At 47.5% G+C, this 20,653-nt stretch overlaps 1 protein-coding gene across 9 annotated transcripts in view; it reads left to right on the top strand.

Moving 5' to 3' along the window:
- NOS1 (nitric oxide synthase 1) overlaps positions 1-20,653 on the top strand; it is a 180,033-nt gene that overhangs the window by 93,842 nt on the left and 65,538 nt on the right. For all 9 annotated transcript variants that reach the window (XM_072722934.1, XM_072722935.1, XM_072722933.1 and 6 more), the window contains exon 3: positions 10,966-11,092. In XM_072722934.1, coding sequence (XP_072579035.1) covers positions 10,966-11,092 — 127 coding nt within the window. The remainder of the gene's footprint in view (positions 1-10,965; positions 11,093-20,653) is intronic.

Genomic DNA, 20,653 nt, shown 5'->3' with positions numbered 1-20,653 from the left:
CAGCCCAGTCCTCAGGAGAGCTGCCACCTCCCGGGGGCCCTTACAGCGGCACACACATAAAGATGACATGGTCTTGACATAGCTTCCGGGAAGCCAGCAGCCCCCAAGTCCACTCAATGGACTTAAATCCTAAAGCAGCTGTAAAATCCAGAATCAATCATTGGCCTGGTTTTCTGGGAGACACCAGAAGTGCCTCCTCCTTTCCAAGGCTCAAGAGCAGCAGGACCGTGAATACGCGTGGCCTTCCCCCTTGGGGGCTATATTCCATACACTTGGTTCTGATTCTTGGCTGGGCACGGGACGGGCATGGAGTCATGAGCATCGGAATTCCCTGGGGCTATATTTCAGCCTGCCTCCCGGACCCAGGAGCCTGAATCTCCATGTGTGACATGGAGGCGTCCCCTGGAAGGTCCCTCCCCCCACTCTGAAAAGCCGGTATGACCCTCTCCCAGGACACGAAAGCCCGGTGCAGGACTCTAGGCTTGGGGGAGGTCATCAGATATGAAGGGCTTTAACAGGAGCCCTCTTACCAGCCAGCCCTGAAGGGCCTCTCCAAACACCAACACAGAAAAGCAGCCTTCATTTCCCCAAGGATGGGGGAAGGGCATACCTGTCTGGCACTGGGTTTCCTCCAGCAGATTTTTTTTTCCCAAATTGGGAGGCTGCACCTGAGCTCTCAACCTGTCACCATCCATCACAGTCTTCCTTCTAGTGACCAAAAGGAGCAGAAAGCACTGCTTTGGAGAAGGTGCAATTTGGAAGACAGTGGCCCAGGGCAGGGACAGGCCTCCATGAACCCCATTAAGGTAAATGGTTCTATGGATGAGTATTAGCTAAATCTAGTGCATGTTCCCCTGACTCAGTGGCTTACACCTGTGCTGGACTCAGAAACCCACCCCTTCACCCCGCCACTTGAACACATATTTTTAAATGCCCCTTTTACTAAACAGGAGCTAGTTCATGTATCATATAACCTACTCACACTTTATATTTTTTAAATAAATATCATGCCCTAACTATAAAGTAAAGGAGACCATAAAAGTAATTCATAGTAGGGGCACCTGGGGAGCACAGTCGGTAGGGTGTCTGACTCTTGGTTTCAGCTCAGGGTCATGGGATCGAGCCCCACATCAAGCTCCATGGTTAGCAGAGAGTCTGCTTGAGTTTCTCTCTCCCTCTCCCTCTGCTGCAACCGCCTGTGCTCACTCTCTCTTTCTCTCTCAAATAAATAAATCTTTAAAAGAAAAAAGTAATTTACAATAACAGGAGCTATAATTCAATATATGAGTGCTCAGATATTTGCCCCTAAACACAGAATTAGTCCACACACGACAGTGTCAAATGCAGATTAACACAAGTGTGTTATTTTGGCAACTCAGATGTCACCAGTGGTGTTGCCTTAGTGATAGGATGGTGTGATTGTCCAAAATGGTGACAGACTCCCAATAAAATGATGTCCTGTCTTTTTTTGTTTTTGTTTTTGTTTTTTTTGATGTCCTGTCTTTAATTTATCCAGTGGCAGCATGCACAGAAAACTCAACATATTTTTTTCTTTTTTTTTTTAACATATTTTAAAGCCATGTTTATGTGTAAGACCAAATTGGGATCTTGGCCCAGGAATTTCAGCTTGCTTTTTTATCTGTGTGGATGTCCAAAAGTTTTGTGGCAGCCAGGACCCTTCTTCCTGGTGTTGCTTTGTGCCTTGCACTGCAGGATATCTACCCTCCCTGATGCCACCTCCTTCCGGCTGTGATGCCAGGGACCCTCACCATTGTTGGAACAACCAAAACTTTGGTTATTGCAAAAGTGCCCTCAGAAATTACCAAACTGCCTCCTAGGGGCTGAGATAAGTGTTGTGCTAAGTGTCAGCATCCCAAGTCAGGAAATGGAAGCCCAGGAACAGAATGGCCTTCGGGGTCACTCTTGGGGCTGGCAGGCCAGGGAGTATTCAAGCTCCTTGGAGCATGTGGCTTCCTGGAAATTACTCATTACTCATCCTTCCAGTGGCTTCCCCATCCAGGCTGGGGATCGGAACTGGCAACTTGGATTCTCTATGGCCAGGTGACAGTGAGGCCGGCTGCCCACCAGGCCTGGAGCCCCACATCCCAGTCAGTTCAGCAGTCTGTGGCTTCTGGGGGCCAAGCAGAGGCTGAAGCTATTCCTGGTTCTAGCAGTGCCCTTGACTCTCCTGCTGTCTCAGCCTCCTTTCCTTTCTTCCCTGTTTCTTCTTGGATACAGGCCTATTCTCCTGCTTCATCTAGTTCTTCTCCCTCACGGGGCATCCCTGGTCCTGTAATTTGGGGATGCTGGCCCTTTGTTGGCGGGGAGAAGTGATGCTTTCTTAGTCTAGACGCAGTGTCACCCTTGATCCCAGGGGGAAGGTGGGCCTGGCAGGTGGTAGCTGCGTGTAGGGAGCGTAGGAAAGGGAAATCTGGGGGCTTCTGGGACCTTCTGCACTTGGGAGCTGTCACTTTAAAATGCTGCATATCGGAGGATATCCAGATTGTTCAGCTTGCTGCCCTGAAGGAGGGTTCTAAAGAGGCCAAGGTCCCTGGCCCAGCATCCATCTGGACCAGCCGGTCAGCCTCACCCTGCACTCTGATGACTTCCTCTCCACTTGCAGGGCAGCCGGTTACTGACAGAGTACCTTCCCAACAGCCATCTCTTCAGAGCTTGGGTGAATTCAGCTCCCTAAGTGGGTTGTGTGGTCTGGGCTCCCCATTGAGACCAGGAAACTGAAACTTCACGAGGGGGAGCAGTTTGCCCAGGGTCACGTGGCACTGGCCACAGGGTGCTATCTTGGTTCTACCTAGAAATCTCACTATGGATGTCTACAGTTAAAGAGAAACTAGGCAAGACAATGTGGCTGGAGGCACAGAAGTCAATTTTGACCCCAGAGAATGAGCTTAATTAGGGAAAGGTGGTCTCCTATAGCAAGCCTGTGTTTTGTGACCATTATGCAGGTCAACATATACTGAGCACTCCAGGTGGGCCTGACTCCAAGCTAAGGTCTTTACATCAGTTAATTCATTTGTTCCTCATAGCACCTCATTTTCCTAATAAGAAAACCAAGGCTCAGAGATGTGCAGTCACTTGTGTCAGGTCACATAGCTAGCAAGCAACAAAGCCAAGACTTGACCCGAAGCCCATGCTCTTGGCTTCTACTGGCATAGATGGCACTGTTGGCCACTAGCCACCAAGTGTACTCAACCACTAGCCATCAAGTTGCTGGGGACATTGGAGCATTTTCTCCATCTGGAAAGGAAACTGAGGCCCTAAGGTGCTATCTAAGAGAGATAGCACCCCTGGAGAACTGATCTCAGACCAACCAGTGACAGCATTGACCTCAGGACCATCTGCATTAGAGGATTTCCTCCCTGGCTGGACTGGACATGCCTTGTGGCTTTGGATCACTCTGTTGGCATTGACTCCACTGACTGCCTTCACACTGAAAATCAGTGTAAATTTTCATTCTCACCTTGACTGTTTGAACACAAGGGGCTTCCCCAGTCCATCCTTTCCTGGGAAGGGAGAGAAGTCCTATTTATAGAGTTACTACTCTTGCTTTGCACTCTCTTCCATCTGTGTCCCCACCATCTTATTAGATAGGCACCTAGCCCCTCATTTTGGGGAAGAGCTATGGAATAAGCCCACCTAGCCACCACTCACCCCAGATTGCATGTAAGTAGGGGGTGTCTTACCATCTTTCATTCAACAGATATTTATTGAGCATCTGTTCTGCTCCAGATACTGTCCTTAGAACTGAGGATCCCCTGATGAGCTTTGACCATTCATAGGCAAGAAATGAATAATAAACAGGTAGATCCAGGCAGTCGTTTTAGATAGTGACGCATGCATGAAAGAAATGAAATAGTGATTTGAAGAAACATGGCTTGGGGTTAGGTTAAAAAAAAAAAAAAAAAACTAGATCGGAGGGTAAGAGAAGGCCTCCCTAAGGAGGCAACATTTATACTGAGGCCAGAAGGTGTGAACCATGTGAAATCTAGGGAAGGGCATTCCTGGCAGAAGGTACAGCAGGAGAAAAGGCCCTGAGGCAGAAACAAGGTTGGGATGTTCAAGGAACATAAAGAAGGTCTGTGGGACGTGAGCATAATGAGTATAAAGAAAGAGTGAGGCAGTGACATCGCACACATGGGCAGGGCCACCAAGCCCTCCCCTTCACCCCCCTCACACCCTCCCTTCCTCTGCCACCAAATATTCACTGTATCCATTTCCCCTGGCTCTTTGCTACAGTAATGAAGTCCACAAACTGGCCTAAAACCATTCTCTCTTACAGCTCTGGAGGTCTTATGTCTGAAGGCTCTAAAGGTGAATCTGCTTCCTTACCTTCTGCAGCGTCCAGAGCTGCATTCCTTGCCTTTCGTGGCTGGTGGCCCCTTCCTGCCCCTTCAAAGCCAGCATGAGGCATCTTGTTTCCAGGGTCACATGGCCTTCTACTTTTATGGCCGATCTCGCTCTGCTTCCTTCTTATAAGGACATGTGTGATGGCATTTAGGGCACACCCAGTTAATCCAAGATAATCTCCCCATTTTCAAGATTCTCAACGTCATCACCCCTGCAAAGACCCTCTTTCCACATAAGGAACCATATATAGGCTCCAGGGGTGAGGACTTGATGTCTCTGGGGGCCATTTTCAGCCCACCACACCCATCCAACAAACTCCATTGAGCGATGCTGTGGCTAGGCCCTGGACGGGCCATTACTATGAGGTCTCACTGGACTGGGATCAGGGACATTACTTCTAGTCCCCCTTTGTGGCTCACCAGCTCCATAGATGAGCTATAAGATTCTTCCCAGAACTACCATTCAGGTTCCTCCCGAGGTAGGAGGTCAGTGGTGGGCATACTCATCACAGGCCAAGCAACTGATCAGTCCACCTCCTTGTCAAGCCCACCTGGAAGGTTAACTGCTCCCTTCGACCTCTCTCCAGGGGGAGGAGCTCAAATATCCCTTTAGGTCAGAGGTCACAAACTGGGAGTTAAGGCTCATACCCAAATCTCCCTCCAGTTTTATTGGGCCTACAGAATTTTCTGGCAAAGTGATTTTTGTTGCAAAATAGAGAAATCAAGAGGTTTCACACTAAAACTGATTTCCAGCCTCTCAAAACTAGAGAGACTAGCTGAAGAGCTATTAGCACCAAACCTGTATCTTAGGGAGACAGCCAGCCTCGGGGACTGGGTGGGGCTAGCGTGGGCCCTCCAGTTCCCCAGGATCTAAAATCAGCCAGTTGGCTCAGCCTGGACGCTGTAAACACTGGAGTTTAAGGATCCTGCCCAGTTTTTGTAATGTTAACAATTATACTCATGATTACTGCTGAGCCCAGAGGCCACCTCTCCAGCTAGAGCATTGTGGGAAAATTCCAGCTTTCAAGAGCCTACTCTTCTCTTTTGCCATCTTCCCCTACCCCAGCATGATGAGATCTAGAACGAAACTTTGCAGAGACCCCAGACTCATTTCCCACAGCCCCCAAGTCTTCCTGCTTTAACTTACCTCCCAGCATCCACAACCAGGTGGATGGCAGACAGCAAGAAGGAGGAAGTGGTGAGGCATAGTGTGGTATCTGAGGAGAGACACAGCAGGCTTCTTGCCAGGACCAGCTGCTCCTCAGCGGCCTCCTCTCCTGGTTGGGGCAGAGCAGGTGGCTCCTATGTCCCAACCATGCCCAACACACAGGCCTGGCCCACCTGCTTCCCATCCTGGGTACTCTCGGTTGGTTTGTGGTCAGCACTGGGTTGACCAGCACTTGTGCAAACTTCCCGTGGAGTGGGCCCAGGACCCCCACACCCTCTGCCTTAGAGCCTAAGATCTGGCTCCCAGGAAGCTTAAGTTGGAAGGAGCTGGCAAAGGTCTTCAGAAGGTCTGAAGAATTCCAGACTGACTGTGAGCTTGGATATGATTGTCCAGTTGGCAAAATGGAAGCAAAGGAGCTTGGGTTTGGTCCTTGCCAGGAAGCTCAGAAAATGCTCACCAAGTAGGAAGTAGAGCTCCAGGCCTGATCTTATTGTGGGGGAGGGGAAGCAGAAAGGGAGCTAGGGGGACATTGACGTTCCTAACCAGAAGGAAACCTTGCTGTTCATTGCTAGAGTCAGACCCGGAGGCCTCCCAGGAAGGGGGGGTCTGCAAGGATGTCCATGGACCATGCTTCTGACAATGCAGATTCCACTGTCCCCACTTAGACCCACTACTTCGGACTCTCCAGGGAGCAAGTTCAGGGGAATTTTAACAGGCCCCTCAGTTGATTCCAGTAGCCCCTGGAGCATGAGAACCGCCATGATGGGATCATGATACTGGGGATACTGGTCCACCTGGAATGCAAGCCCACTGGAGGGTGGCTTCCTAGGGGGCTGAAGACACCTGGGAGAAGGTGGAAGCCACATGGCAAGGGCAACTTTTTCAATCCTATCTGCGAACAAGGGTGAACTAGTAAATAAATCCTCGTGGATGTAGAGATGGGCATAGAGCAAGGATGGGAAGCATGAGATTGGGGTCCTTAGCCACACCTAAGCCAGTGCTTCTCAATAAGGAGGAGTACATTTTGTTTCCTCCCCAAAGGGACATGGGGTAATGTCTGGAGACACTTTGGATTGTCACAACTGGCAGAGACTGTGGAGGGGAGAGGAGTATTCCTGGCATCTGATGGGTAGAAACCAGGGAGACTGCGAAACACCCTGCAGTGTACAGGATACCCCCACAACAAAGAATTATCCAGCTCCCAAAATATCAGTCATTCCAGGTTCAGAAATTGTGATCTAAACTGAAACCACTCCAGGCAGCTGGGCAGGACCAACATTCATGAGGACTAGCAAAGGAGAGTCACCATCCAGGCTTCTAAGTAGTCAAGACAGGCCCCGTCCACCTCCATCTATGGGTTCCCGTATATTTATTTAAATGAAGAAATGATACATCAGAGCAACCAAAAACCTCATCCAATGGATAAGTACATTCAACATCTCTACTGCATTTAGAGGGAAAGATCAATATCTAGATTTGAGGTTCTTCACCAGTATGAGATTCAACTACATAGATGACTCTCCCACCACCCCCTTAAGCCCTGTTCTCAGTGATTCGCAGCTGGAGGAACAGCAAAAAAGGGGACATCTGACTTTCAGGCTTTCTCCACTGCTCATTGGTGGTGTGACCTTTGACAAGTTACCTAATCTTTCTGAGCTTCAATGACCTTAGTTGTCAGTGAAGATACACATGTTCGATCAGTTCTATGTGTTAGGCATTCTACATGCATGGCTTCGTTTAACCCCCAGGAGTGGAGAGGTGTGAAGCGGGTGTTGAAGGTTGACTAGGAGTTGGTTCCCAGCAGAGGGAAGATGAAAGGGCATCTCAGGAAGGTCAAGTGTAAAGGTAGGAGTGGACAACACTCCCTCGGGAGGAGGGGAGAGTGGAGATCAGGACTGAGAATGATGGAAAGTGGGAGTCTGGAAGGGGAACAGAGGATTCTTGAAGTCCTGTGCTCTGTAAATAAGACATGACAGTTTAGAAAGGGTCTGAGTATCCCTGCCCGTGCCCTCAAACCCCCAGGAAACATGCTTTTTCTCAGCTTAGAGCTATATATGCCTTCATTTCCCAGTCTTCAGAGACATTAAGGCTTTGAGGGGCACTTGTCCAATGCTACAACCATCAGCCACATTTAGCTACTTAATTAAAATTAGATAAAATTTCAGATTCAGTTTCTCATTGCCCATAGGAACATTGCAAGTACTCAATTGCCACATGTAACCAGTGGCCATAAAACTGGACAACACAGATGTAGGATGTTCCCATCATCGCAGAAAGTTCTACTAGACCCTGCTGGCATAGAGGAAACTTGGCTGTTTTATACAGAACCAGCATTTTCCTTTTTCTGTTTCTGTCTAATCAGCCCATAACTACATTAGTAGGTGCTACACAGCTAATGGCTATAAGCTTTACCTCGTTTAACCACTGCTGAAACGCCACGAACTAGGTATTATTAACCCTGCTTTAGAGATGAATAAATGGAGGTTAAGAAAGCATAAGTATCCAAAATATCCAAAGTTGCACAGCTTATAACCAGCAGAGCCAAGAGCTGAACCCAGGGCCACCCAACCCATAGCCCATGCTCTTAACCAGCAAGCTACTCTGCCCGTACAAACCCATCGAGCAGGTAGATCCCGGGGGGAACAGATTCGTGGCAATGAACCAGAGGTTTCCCTCAGACCTGGTAATCACTGTCAGGCTGGGAGCTGGGAATCTACTGAAATCTACTTCTGATTTTGCTCCTGGTTGAATGGAAGCAGAATAGCTCAACCCAGATGGTCCCTGGTTCCATATTAAAAATATTCTTGCCCTGCTCATCACACAGGACTCTTAAATAAGTTTGTGTTGACAAAATACTTCAAATGCATTATTTAAACAAAGGTGTTAAAGGCTTTTTTTAAAAAGGAGGGAGTGCAGGAGGGAATAAAAGCAGCTCTCCCTGAAGATTCACAACAGACAAGCCATGTGAGCCACTTCAGAGTTGCCTAGGTAATTGTCCCCTAGAATTTTTGCCGACTGGCCTCATTCAGCAAAGAAATGTTGGATTACTTACTCTTTAGCCTCTGGCTCAGAGTAACTACGTTTTCCTGTCTGCTTTAAAAAGGAAGGATCTGGGCCGAGCATCAATGAGACCTAGTTTCAAATCCCAGCCCTTCTGTGTGCTCACTGTGGGACCTTTGGAAACTTACATAACCTCTCCAGGCTCAGTTTTTGCATCTGTAAAATAGGGCTTTTAATGTGTGTTGCGAGTAAATGAAGTAACTTCCGTCCTAGCACCTGGCATGTTACAGACACTCGAACACTATTAACCTCTTGTCTCTGCTGAATCCCCATTTATAGTCACGTGATATCATAGGATCAGGAGTTTCAGAGTTGAGAGGGAGCTGAGTGACATTGAGAGCTGCCATCTCAACAGACAATTCCTCTGTTTATCATCATGTAGGTAAACCATTGGCTTGTGAAATGTCTGTAATCAAGGACCACTCCCCGTGGTGTTTTAGTGACATTTTAAAGAGGGTAAAACAGAATGTTCCCTCCAACGATTGCAGTCTTCTCTAAGCAGAAGAGGTGGCTCTGACGCAGGCCACCAGGACTTTGTAAAACATAGTGAGGAGGGAGGTCTGGCTGGCCCTGAGTGAGCAGCCAGAGGGACCACTCAGGGCCGTGCACTAGAGCTTGAGCCCTGACTTCCAATTGATCCCAAATGACTGTCAGTGCTAGACTAGGGGTTAAGGGAAACTATAAAACCAGGATTTTAAATCCCTAAAGCTGGAAATGTAGAACAGAGGACTAGGTAAGGGTTCTCCTTGACACCTGGGACCAAAACCAGGAGAGGCCCCAGCAAGCCACAGTGCCCAAAATTGGGGAACAGACAGATGCTATAGTCAAACTAAAAGTGGATGGGAGGGTTAAAAAGAGGCCAGTTGTCAGGAAGCAAGAGGGCAGAGCTGAGAGGGAGCAAGGACAGAAGGGAGATGGGGCTGGTCAGGAGGTCTGGATTTTGATGCAACATCAGTCCCATTGCAGCCATGATTTCTCTCCATGTTAGAGGATGACCAAGCTGTGGAACCTACCTGAGATTGTCTCCTCCTGAATCTGAGTTCAAGAGCAGAGAGCCAGGAAAGCTTTGCAGTTAAGAAGTCAGGATTTAGTCATAAACAAGTCTGGTTTTGAATCCCAACTCCACCATCTGTAGCTGTGTGACTTTGGCTAGTGATTTAACCTCTCTGAGCCTCATTCTTCTCATCTGATGAGGATTATGAGGATTATGATTATAGCAACGGAGATGCTAATGATGGTGATGATGAAGGAGGATGGTGATGCTGGTAGTGATGGTGATGACGATGAATAGTATGATGTAATGAAAGTGATGATGGCAATGATGAGAGTGATTATGGCAATGGTGATGGTGATAATGGTGGTTATACTGATGAGAAACTGGATGGTGATGATGGTGATGCTGGTGGTATTGGTGATGGTGATGGTGGTGGTGGTGATGGTGGTAGCAGTGGAAGTTTGGGTAGTGATGCTGATGGTGGTGATAGTGGCAGTGGTGATGGTGATGTGATGGTGATGCTGGCAGTAGTATTGATAGTAATCTTGGTGATGGTGATGATAGTGATGCTGGTGATTGTGATGATGGTGGTGGTGGTGATGGTGGCAGTGATGGTGATGATGCTAATGATACTGATGAATGATGATAATGAGAGCCTCCACTTCAGAATGGCTGTGAAGAGTGGGCTGGAAAACTGTGGCCTTGAACATCTTAGTTTCTGTCTTGCTTACACCATCTATAAAATGTGGTTAATTTTCATTCATTGTCACAAGGATCAAATTAGAACACTTGAAAAGTGCTTGACACATTATAAGTGCTTAATAAACACTAGCTATTGTTTTTAATAGTATTATTATTTTTGTTGCTCTGTTCCTCTCATTTTCAGAATCTTTTCTGTTTCTCTTGGGCTAGTATCATCAGTCTCCTTATCAGCACTTATTCAGAATTAGGATGACTTATCACCCTAGCCCCCAAGACTTGTTTTCTTCCCTGTTCATCCTGCTTCCTACATCTTAAGTTGTCCAGGGGATCTGCCAGGAGATGAGCCTTCTGTGTTCCTAGATCTTTGAGATGGGGAAGTGAGAAGGGAGGATCAAAGCCACATCATGGCTATCCTGAAGTGATGTCCACACTAGTTAGTGCTTGCCAACCATCAGTGCTGACGTCAATGAGCTCACCTTTGTGCTTGACCACAGGGCTGCCTTCCTCCGTGTTGCTGGCAATTCTGTCGAGCAGCAGGCTGGGCACCCACAGTTTACTGGCTCCACATGTGGGTGAACCGTGGAGGTTCTATACAGACTCAGGACTTGTAGACCAGGGCCATTAGCCTGCCACTCCTGATGTCATGCCTTTCTCACATCCCCTGCCTTGCCTTTCAGAGGTATGGACAGCAAGTCACACAAACCACTGCCCCTTGGCGTGGAGAATGACCGAGTCTTCAGTGACCTGTGGGGGAAGGGCCATGTGCCTGTCGTCCTCAACAACCCGTATTCAGAGAAGGAGCAGGTAAGTGGGTGGTGCCAGCTTGGCTCCCACATTCCACAGCTTCCTGAACCTTCTCCAGTGTGACAATGAGGGGAGGGAGGCCAAACAAATGTCAAACCATGTTGGGATGGAAATGAGCTACCACGGGTGGAGGGGTCAGGGATGCGGAGGCCAGGAGCATGTATCCTGGGATACAGGTTTGGCTCTGTTTTGCTTTGTTTGTGATCTTGCCATTTTTCAAATTTCAATTTTGTTTCCACCAGGAAAGGCACTCCCATGCCCTTCACATTCCAAATTTAGAAGGTAAAGATACATGGTAAAAAGTGTTCCTCCCTCCCCTAATCCCAGCCACACGGTTGCCTTCCCTAGAGGCAAGCAACAGTTATCATTTCTATGGTCCTTTCAGCAAAACTTTATGTGTAGACTGACAAATACGCACACATTATTTTCACACAAATGAGAGCACATTATGCATTTGCCTCTTGCTTTTTTACTTATCAACATATGTTGGTGATTAGTCCCAATCGGTAGGTGGAGAGAGTCCTAGTTCTTTTTTCATGGATGTATAATATTCCATTCCATACCTCTGCTATACTTCTTGAGTCAGTCCTCCATGTAGACACCTAGGACATCGCCAGTATTTTGCTAGGATGTTGCTATAATGAGTGACATTGCATAAATGCCTCACATGGCTCACGGGCAGGCTTTTCAATAGCATAAATTCCTAGAAGTACAATTGCTGGATCAAAGATCATAGATATTTGTGATTGGGGCAGAAATTGAGAAATTACTCACTGTAAAGTTTGCTCCAGTCCTGCCAGCTAAACAGGAGAGTAGTGGTATCCCCACAGCCTCGTCATCCTAATGGATTATCAAACTTTTTGGTCTCTGCCAATTTGCTGAGATGTGTTTTGACAGCTGTGTCAATATTGTTCCTGAGCATGGAGAGATTTGGCTAGAGACTTACAGTGCCTTTTTCTCACCTGCTTGGGCAGCTAATGGACCAGGCCACTGCAACCCTATTAAAATGTGTGAATTTCCCGCCCATCCTCTGTACTGCAGTGAAGTGAGAGGTCAGAACAGGGAGATGGCCTAAGTCACTCAGCAGGTCACCTTCTTCCCTCCACCTGCCCCAAGCCCTGTATGGCACAGGGCAGGTTGTCAGATTCTGTCTTCTGATGCATCCGTGTGGACAGCACCTTCTGCTACCAGCTCACTTGAGCAATGACATAGCCTCATGGGGGGATGGGACATTCCAGAGCCTCAGGGGGAATTGCTTTCCTTAGCAGCTGATAGCTGGCCAAGAAGATAAGGATGTCCAGGATTCTGCACTAGGTCATCCCCATGCTCCCACTGCTAGTTTCTCTCCCTCTTCCAGTGACATCTAGGAATGCTGAGAGAAGCACCAATATAGACTTCTGTTATGCCATCCTCAAAAATCAGGGTCACTCTGTTAGCATGAGGGGACCAGTTTCCATTCATGATTAAATGAACAAATAAAGTTAACACATTTTTCTTTATATTTTCTTTCCTAACCGGAAATAAAGGGATATTACCATAAAAAAAAGAACAGAAAGAGACAGCCTCAGGCTAGATCCAGGATCTGGACATGATTTGTTAGATCAGCACGTTCTTGCCCTAAGGGTCAATTTATATTTGTACTTTGAGTTTACTGCCAGTGTTTTGAAATTTTATATAAATATCATAGTCACAATTTTTCTCTAAAAATGCAGACACTCTGACCACCTCGAGCCCATATATTTTTTTAAGATTTTATTTATTTATTCATGAGAGACACGTGAAAGAGAGGTAGAGACAAAGGTAGAGGGAGAAGCAGGCTCCCTGTAGGGAGCCCGATGTCGAACTCAATCCCATGACCCTGGGATCAAGACCTGAGCTGAAGGCAGATGCTCAACCACTGAGCCACCCAGGTGCCCCTCGAGCCTATATTCTTATGGGACAATAATCTCTACGGACTGAGTAGCAGCTGCCCATCTAGATAGACAGAATGTGGGCTTTCCAATTTGCCACAAGCCTCACCACTCCCTATCATCTGTCCCCTTAAGGCCCTGTCTATTTTCACTTTTTATAACATTAGTACTGTTGATTTTCTTAGGATGCAAGGGGAATATTTTTATATCCATGACTTTGTTATCAGTGGCAGATAGAGACAGACCAAGAGGGTTGTATGTTTCAGGAAACATGAGAGAGATTTCATGTTTTATAAAAATTAAGAATATTCTTGCGTGTTTAATATGCAACCGAGTGTTCTGTCTTGAAATCAGCCAGCCTGCTTTGCTAATTTACCTTACCTACCTACCAGTCCTCTCCAGGTATCAGAGTTTGTAACTGCTGGTATACAGTAACCCCTGAGTCTCTGACTCACAGAGATAAAGCTGAGGATGCCTTGACCCCATTAGAAAGACCCTTAAAGTCACAGCTGAATTCTAAGCAGTGGCAGGATAATGGCCATTTCCTTTAATGCTGTCACTTCGGTTAGACAGTGACAGCTTGGAAACCATAACCTTGGACTTCAAGCCCTCAATGTTGGGAACAGGGCAGGAGTGATTAATGGGACCACTGACCCTCTTCTCAGAGCTCCGTGATGAAATGATCAGTGTCTGAGGTCAGGCAGGCTGCTATAATTCCAGAATTCTAGAAACTGAGTGGCTTACAAACAACAGACATTTATGTCTCACAATTCTGGAGGCTGGGAAGTCCAAAATCAGGGCACTAGCAATTCAGTATCTGATGAGAAACTTCCTGGTTCATGGCAGGTATCTTCTCGCCATGGCCTCACATGGCAAAAGGGGCATTTCTCTGGGGTCTATTTTACAAAGTGATCTAGTCCCTCCCCCAAGGCCCCACCTCCTAATACCTTCACCTGGGGGATCAGGCTTCAACATATGAATTTGGGGGGTGACTCAGATATTTAGTCTGCAGCCATCGGGGAGTGGTGCTGAGAATCTCCCCCTCAAAAATGGCAGTTCCCTTTGCTTAGAGAAGGAGAGAGGGTGCTGGGCAAAGGAGGAAAGACCACATCTTCCTGGGGTTAAGACAGCCAGATAGTTTTAAAATTGGGAGCTCCTGGACGCACACCATACAGACAGCCCATGCTTGAGATGTATATTCACTCCTTTATCCTCAGCAAATCCTCACTGTCATCTATGACCCCAGAACCCCTGGCCAGCAAGATCACCCTGGCTCAGTTGTCTGAGATAGTTTTCCAAATGCATCTCAAAAATACAGCTGCAAGAGGGTAGAGTTCCCAGTGCCCGGTTATATTTGAGTCCCAGCCCCTGAGCTACAGAAACAGCCCTGTTACCTCCTGCTAGACATCTCCAAAGCCACAGCGCCGAGAAATGTTTCCCAGGCTGAGCAAATTAATAGAAAACATAATGTTCTTCTTTCCATCCTGAAAGACCAGCATATATGCTTAGCCTCTTCTCTACCTGCTCAAAGCCACTTTACCTGGAGCTCCGGGGATCGGCTTCCTTCCTCTCAGTTGTAACCCACATTTGCTGCTTTTTTTGGCATCTGTGGGGGGTTGGCATTGTTAATAACACAAAGAGAGACCCAGCCACTACCTGCTTTCCTGAGTCGGGAAGAGACAGGAGGAGGTGGAAGCACAGCTGATCTGCCTTTTTTGCCCAGGACCAGGCAAAAGGCAACAGAGTCTAAGTGAAGCAGGGTGGAGACAAGCTAGACAAGAGAAAGAACTTCCTGATTCAGAAGCCTATCAGCTCCCTGACAGAATCATGAGATCTGCCCCATGCTTCTTGATTCCCTCCTCTAACCAAATTCAAGGAATATCAGCCATAGAAGCACCTTCTCTTAAATCAGCCACAGGAGGCTGAGATGTTAATTTCTATCTAGTGGTGATTTCTCTTGCTAAAGGTCTGGTTCAACAGTAGGTACAGCCTGTGAGACTCAAGTCCCTGGTCACTAGAACACAGTGTGTGGATGACTATAGTGCTCATCTTTAGCATCCCCTTGCAAACAGTATCTGGCCTGGGCTGGTATATAGAATAAATCATTTCACCCATCACCTGCCATGTGCATAGCTCTGGGGTGGAAGCAAAGGGGAGTAAACCTCGCCCTCCCTGCCCTTAAGACTTTCACAGATGCCTGTGGGGGGACAGACACAGGTACAGTGCAATTCATCCTAAAATACAGAGGGACACAAAACACTGTGAGACCACGAATACCTCAGCAGGTATCAGAAAAGGTTTAGCTGAAGAGGTAACATTTGAGCTGAGTTTTGAAGATCATGTAGGAATTTGCCTAATAGAAACTAGGAAAAGGTATTATAGTAAAAGGAACACCTGTGGCTGATACATGATATGCTCCATTTTTCTTTCTTGCTAAAGATCATTCTTGGACCTCTAGTGCTGATACCACCTGGGATGCATACTGAATTTTGGCAGCATTCTAAAGGCCCTTTACCTGATAATCCTCTTAAGTTAAAATGCTCTCCCACGTAAATGACTTGAAAAACTACTGTTGGCCTGTTCTCCCTATGAAACCTCAGGATTTGAGTCAAGCTCTTCTCTGTCCCCCCCCCCTTTTTTTTTGTTAAGATTTATTTATTTAGGGGCACCTGGGTGGCTCAGGCAGTTAAGCATCTGCCTTCAGCTCAGGTCATTATGGGGTCCTGGGATGGAGCCCAGCAGGGAGCCTGCTTCTCCTTCTCCTTCTGCCCTCCTCCTGCTCGTGTGCACGCTCTCTCTCTCTCTCAAATAAATAAATAACATCTTTTTAAAAATTTATTTATTTGAGGAGGGGAGATGCCAATGGAGAGGGAAGGAGAATCTTTTTTTTATTTTTTTTATTGGAGTTCAATTGGCCAACATATAGCATAATACCCAGTGCTCATCCCGCCATGTGCCCCCCTCAGTGCCCATCACCCAGTCACCCCAATCCCCCACCCACCTCCCTTTCCACTACCCCTTGTTTGTTTCCCAGAGTTAGGTGTCTCTCATGTTTTGTCACCGTCACTGATATTTTCACTCATTTTCTCTCCTTTCCCTTTATTCTCTTCCACTAATTCTTATATTCCCCAAATGAATGAGACCATATAATGTTTGTCCTTCTCTGATTGACTTACTTCACTCAGCATAATACCCTCCAGGTCCATCCATGTCGAAGCAAATGGTGGGTATTTGTCGTTTCTAATGGCTGAGGAATATTCCATTGTAGCCATAGACCGCAGCTTCTTTAGGGAAGGAGAATCTTAAGCAGACTGCACACCCAGCGCAGGGCCCGATGTGGGGCTCAGTCTCACAACCCTAAGATCATGACCTGAGTTGAAATCGAGTCGGCTGCCTAACCAACTGAGCCACCCAGGTGCCCCTCTGCTTCCCTTCTCATTAAGCAATTATTTCCTTACCTGCCCGATTTGCTTTCCTAAGGAGGAAGGGGTGAATTGTCTCTTGCTTCGGGGCAGCATGTCTATTGTCAGATATTAATTAAGCATCAATCCAGTCCTTAGTGGATGTGAGGGAGGGTCTTGGGCCAGGGGGAGGTGGGTTTTCCAGTTGGGGCTCCCCCCCCCCCATCTTATTCAGCTGGCTGCGCCTCTCCAGCCTCTTACTGACACTGGCAATCAGGTAATCGGATAGATCACTGTGACATCAAAATCCCCGTCCCCACCGTCACCACCTCCTCCAGAGCCTGGCATTTCCTCACCCCTGGGGACATGGGGCTTGCTGGCTGCTTTCAAAATGTCAAAATCTGTTGAGAAGCTTTTCTGTACTATAAAATAAGTGGCAGCATCATCCCAGGCTCTGGAGAGCCCCAGATTATGAGGTGTGGGGGGGGCATATTTGTGGGTCCCTAGCATCCAGAGGATCAGAGGGGGTCAGGACCCCTCTCCACACAGGCACACGCCCCTGCTGGCCATCACTGCCTTTGTGGAAAGCCGAGAGCGGGCAACCAGCCCCAGCAGGGCTGCGTCTGAATGAAGGCAAGCCAGTGACACTCTGCCTCTCAGCGACACCCCAGCCTGCTGCTGGGAAACCTGCACGTTAATGATGTCAGGATAAAAATAACAGTAATGCAGATCCCAGTACCACCTTGAGGGTATGGCCGCTCTAACTGTGGGATCCCCTGCCCCCAGCTCTGGGGTCTGCTGGCGTTGGGCCTCATCCTGCTGATGACCTTGGTCAGACAGCAAGTTAGCACCTGCGCTGAGGCTCCATTTCCTAATGGGCTCGTCCAGCTGGGGGAGGTGAGGTGGGAAATGACAGCATCTCTAAATATCAGCTGATATGTATGTCGAGCAGTTTCGGCCACTACGCCGAGCACTTCAGGTCCGTGGTCTCAGTGAAACCTCACCCCAACTCAATGAAGTACTATCGCCCTCATTTTACAGATGGCTAAACTGAGGCACAGAGGGTTAGCTTGAGGAGGCCTAGGAGGAATGGTAGAGATGGGACTGGAACCCAGGCCGCGAAGCCCCAGAGCCTGCCCTTAATTCTTAAAGGCCCAGCACAGAATAAGTTCTCTGAAAATGTGCATCTTTATTATTATTGTTGGTATGGTTGCTGTTGCTTAATTTGGCTGATTATTATATTGCTCATTTAGATACAGTTTTCCTGCTAACTGTTAAATTGCTAATGTGAGGCAGAAAGGGCAGGAAGCACCATCCCGGTTCTACAGATGATTGGGGTCTGGAAAGGGAATGTGAGCAAGCAGCCACTGAGTCTCGGTGACAGAGCCACACCTCTCTCCCTCGGTGACTCCGTCATCATCCTCATTGATCGTTCCGATTGAGGCAGCATGTGTCCTTCTGCTGCGGGGGGCCAGGCTCTCGGAGTCCACTGGGGCGAGTAGCCAGGTCTGCAGTGGAAAGGCCCAGCCTGTGAAAGCCTGAACCCCATGCCCAGCTCTGTTGCCTGTTAGCTGTGAATTTGAAGATGGTCATTTCACTTCTTACAGCCTCTGTTTTCTCCTCTGAAAAATGGGTTGCCAGGAGGCTTCCGTGAGCCAGTAGATGTACAATGGCCTAGCTTTGCTCAGCCTCTGAATAGGCATTTACTAAACGTTGCTTACTACATTAGGGAATCAGATGCAATCACTGCACTTAAGAAATTCACTGTCTGAGCATCGTCTCTTCATCAAAGCATTGTCTGACTTCCAGAAACTTCTACTTCTAGGATGAGCTACAGGCCATATCACACACACACACACACACACACACAGCAGTTATCACAGTGTGATATTTGGGGTTTCATAGCATCACATCCAGACATTCTCTGGAGACCTGCCCTGCTGGCTTTGGTAGATTCAGTGGCTCCGTTTAGGGTGTCTGTTGATTACTCCCTTCTCTAAGCCTCTCTGAGCGCTTAAGGAAACTCCTGTCTTTTGAGATTAATCTCTTTCTGTGGGAGGGTCCCCCAAATCACTAGCCATAAACTCCTACTAAACTCATTACTGCCCCCCAGCTCAGTGGGACCAGCTTTCCCTCGGCTTGATCCAGCCCATGACCGGAATAAGACATACAGGTTGGAGTTTCCCAAAAGCACCTTCCATAGCTCGCTCTTTACAGGTCACCCAGTGTTCCAGGGATACCCTCAAACAGGGGATAAAAAAAACCTCAACAAAGATACTTTCTGGGAATTTATGTGGAATGGAGTCTCCCTCGGCCCCCAGTGGCAGCAGAATCCAAACCTTGCTGATGTTTCACTTCCTCCCACCCATGCCATCACCTGCTGGTTACCTCTAGGGTCTTTGTAGGCCACTTTGCCATGAAACCAGCCATCCCTGTCCTGCTTCTTCAGGTGGTCAGAGCCAGGGCGGAGCCAGGAAGCAGGGCCTGAATTAATGGGGGTTTGGGTTCAACCCTGCAGGAATTTCCACATATTTTCCTAACTGTTTGTTAGCTGTTTGTTTTAATAGTGAGTATATTCAGAGCAAGCCGTCCCAACTGTTTCCATTGAGACAATGATGTCTGGCTCAGGAAGCAGTGATACCGCTCTGCATGCTTAGTCATTGCAAACCATATTCAAGTTCAAACTATATTCAAGGTTTTTTCCCAGAGAAGCCAAGTCAAAGTGCTTTTTCCTCCCCTCTGTGCAGATTGATACCCCTCCAAACAGAGATTCTGAGAGGTCAATAGGGCTTTCAGTTTCTGAGGGTCACAATATCTTAAAGGTAAAAACTCCAAATCACAATTGTAAGGCTTGTGCATTTTAAATAGTTACCTTTAGCAAGTCAATGCTTTGAATAAACACACACACACACACACACACACACACAGAGTCCAAATGTAATAGAAAGGGGTTAGGGCACAAGATAATTATTACAGCATTTCTTTTAAAATTAATTGATGAGGCACATATTCATTGTGGTCTGGTAATGGGATGAAGTTTAAAGTTGTGTAATAACATCTGGCTACCTTGCAACATCAGTGCCACTAAACGTCTACTCAGCAATGTACCGTAAGGACCCCTTATCTTCACAGGCCCTTGTCTGTGGCTGCAAACTGTGATGGTCTGACTCTGGAGCATCTCCTTCTTTAATTATCCTCCACAGAAAATGGCCTGTTGAATCAGGATGGGGAAGCGGGGGGAAAATCAATGATTTCAACCTTCCATGGAGTTATTATAAAGAATGAATCACTTTATAAATAATGCTTTGCATACACTACAAGGAAATTATACTCAAAGGTACTAAACACAGTTGGTTAAGTTTTATAAGTAGCAATTTTTTCATCACACAGCATACCTGCTGATTTGCGGGTCTGTGGTCCTGGACCCTGATCTGCCACAGCTCATAACCCAGTTACACCTGCTGCCCTGAGGAGGTGGTAGCCACAGGTTAGAGCAATGCTGCTTGGGGCTGCAGCAGAGGGCACGGTGTGTGGACCTGGCCTCTAGGGTGGCTGGCGTGGTGCCCAGCTTAGCCCCAGGATGCTGTCCTCATTTTAGGACAAGCCAAGCAGGGCAGGTTGCTGCAGGCCTAGGAGGGAAAAGCTGTCTCTGGGGCTGATAGTTAAAGAGTAAGAAACTACTTGCTTCCTACAGGTTCCGGCTTCAGCTCCTGGATTATTTCTTAGCTTGTAACAAAGCATCACAAACTGGGTGGTTTAAACAACAGAAACAGGGCACCTGGGAGGCTCAGTGGTTAAGCATCTGCCTTTGGCACAGGCTGTGATCCCAGGGTCCTGGGATCAAGTCCCACACTGGGCTCCCTGCATGGAGCCTGCTTCTCCCTCTGCCTGTGTCTCTGCCTCTCTCTCTCTCTGTGTCTCTCACGAATAAATAAGTAAAATCTTTAAAAAATAAAAACAAAACAACAGAAACATTCTGGAGCCTGGAGAGCTCCTAAAATCAAGATGTTGGCAGGTTGGTTCCTTCTTAGGGCCGTGAGGGAGAATCCTCCACAGGGCCCTCTCTGTGGCTTGTGGACGGCAGTGTGTATGGGTCTTGAAATTTCCCTTTTATAAGGGCACCAGTCATATTGGATTAGGGCCCACCCAAATGACCTCACTTTAACTTCATTACCTCATTAAAGACCCCAGGTAAGACCATATTCTGAGGTGCTGGGAGCTAGGACACCAGCATATGAATTTGAGAGGGA

Source organism: Vulpes vulpes, chromosome 10 (genome assembly GCF_048418805.1).
Source record: "Vulpes vulpes isolate BD-2025 chromosome 10, VulVul3, whole genome shotgun sequence".
NCBI lineage: Eukaryota > Metazoa > Chordata > Mammalia > Carnivora > Canidae > Vulpes > Vulpes vulpes.
The sequence above is the reverse complement of the archived record's forward strand: the minus strand, read 5'-3'. Positions and strand labels throughout refer to the sequence as shown.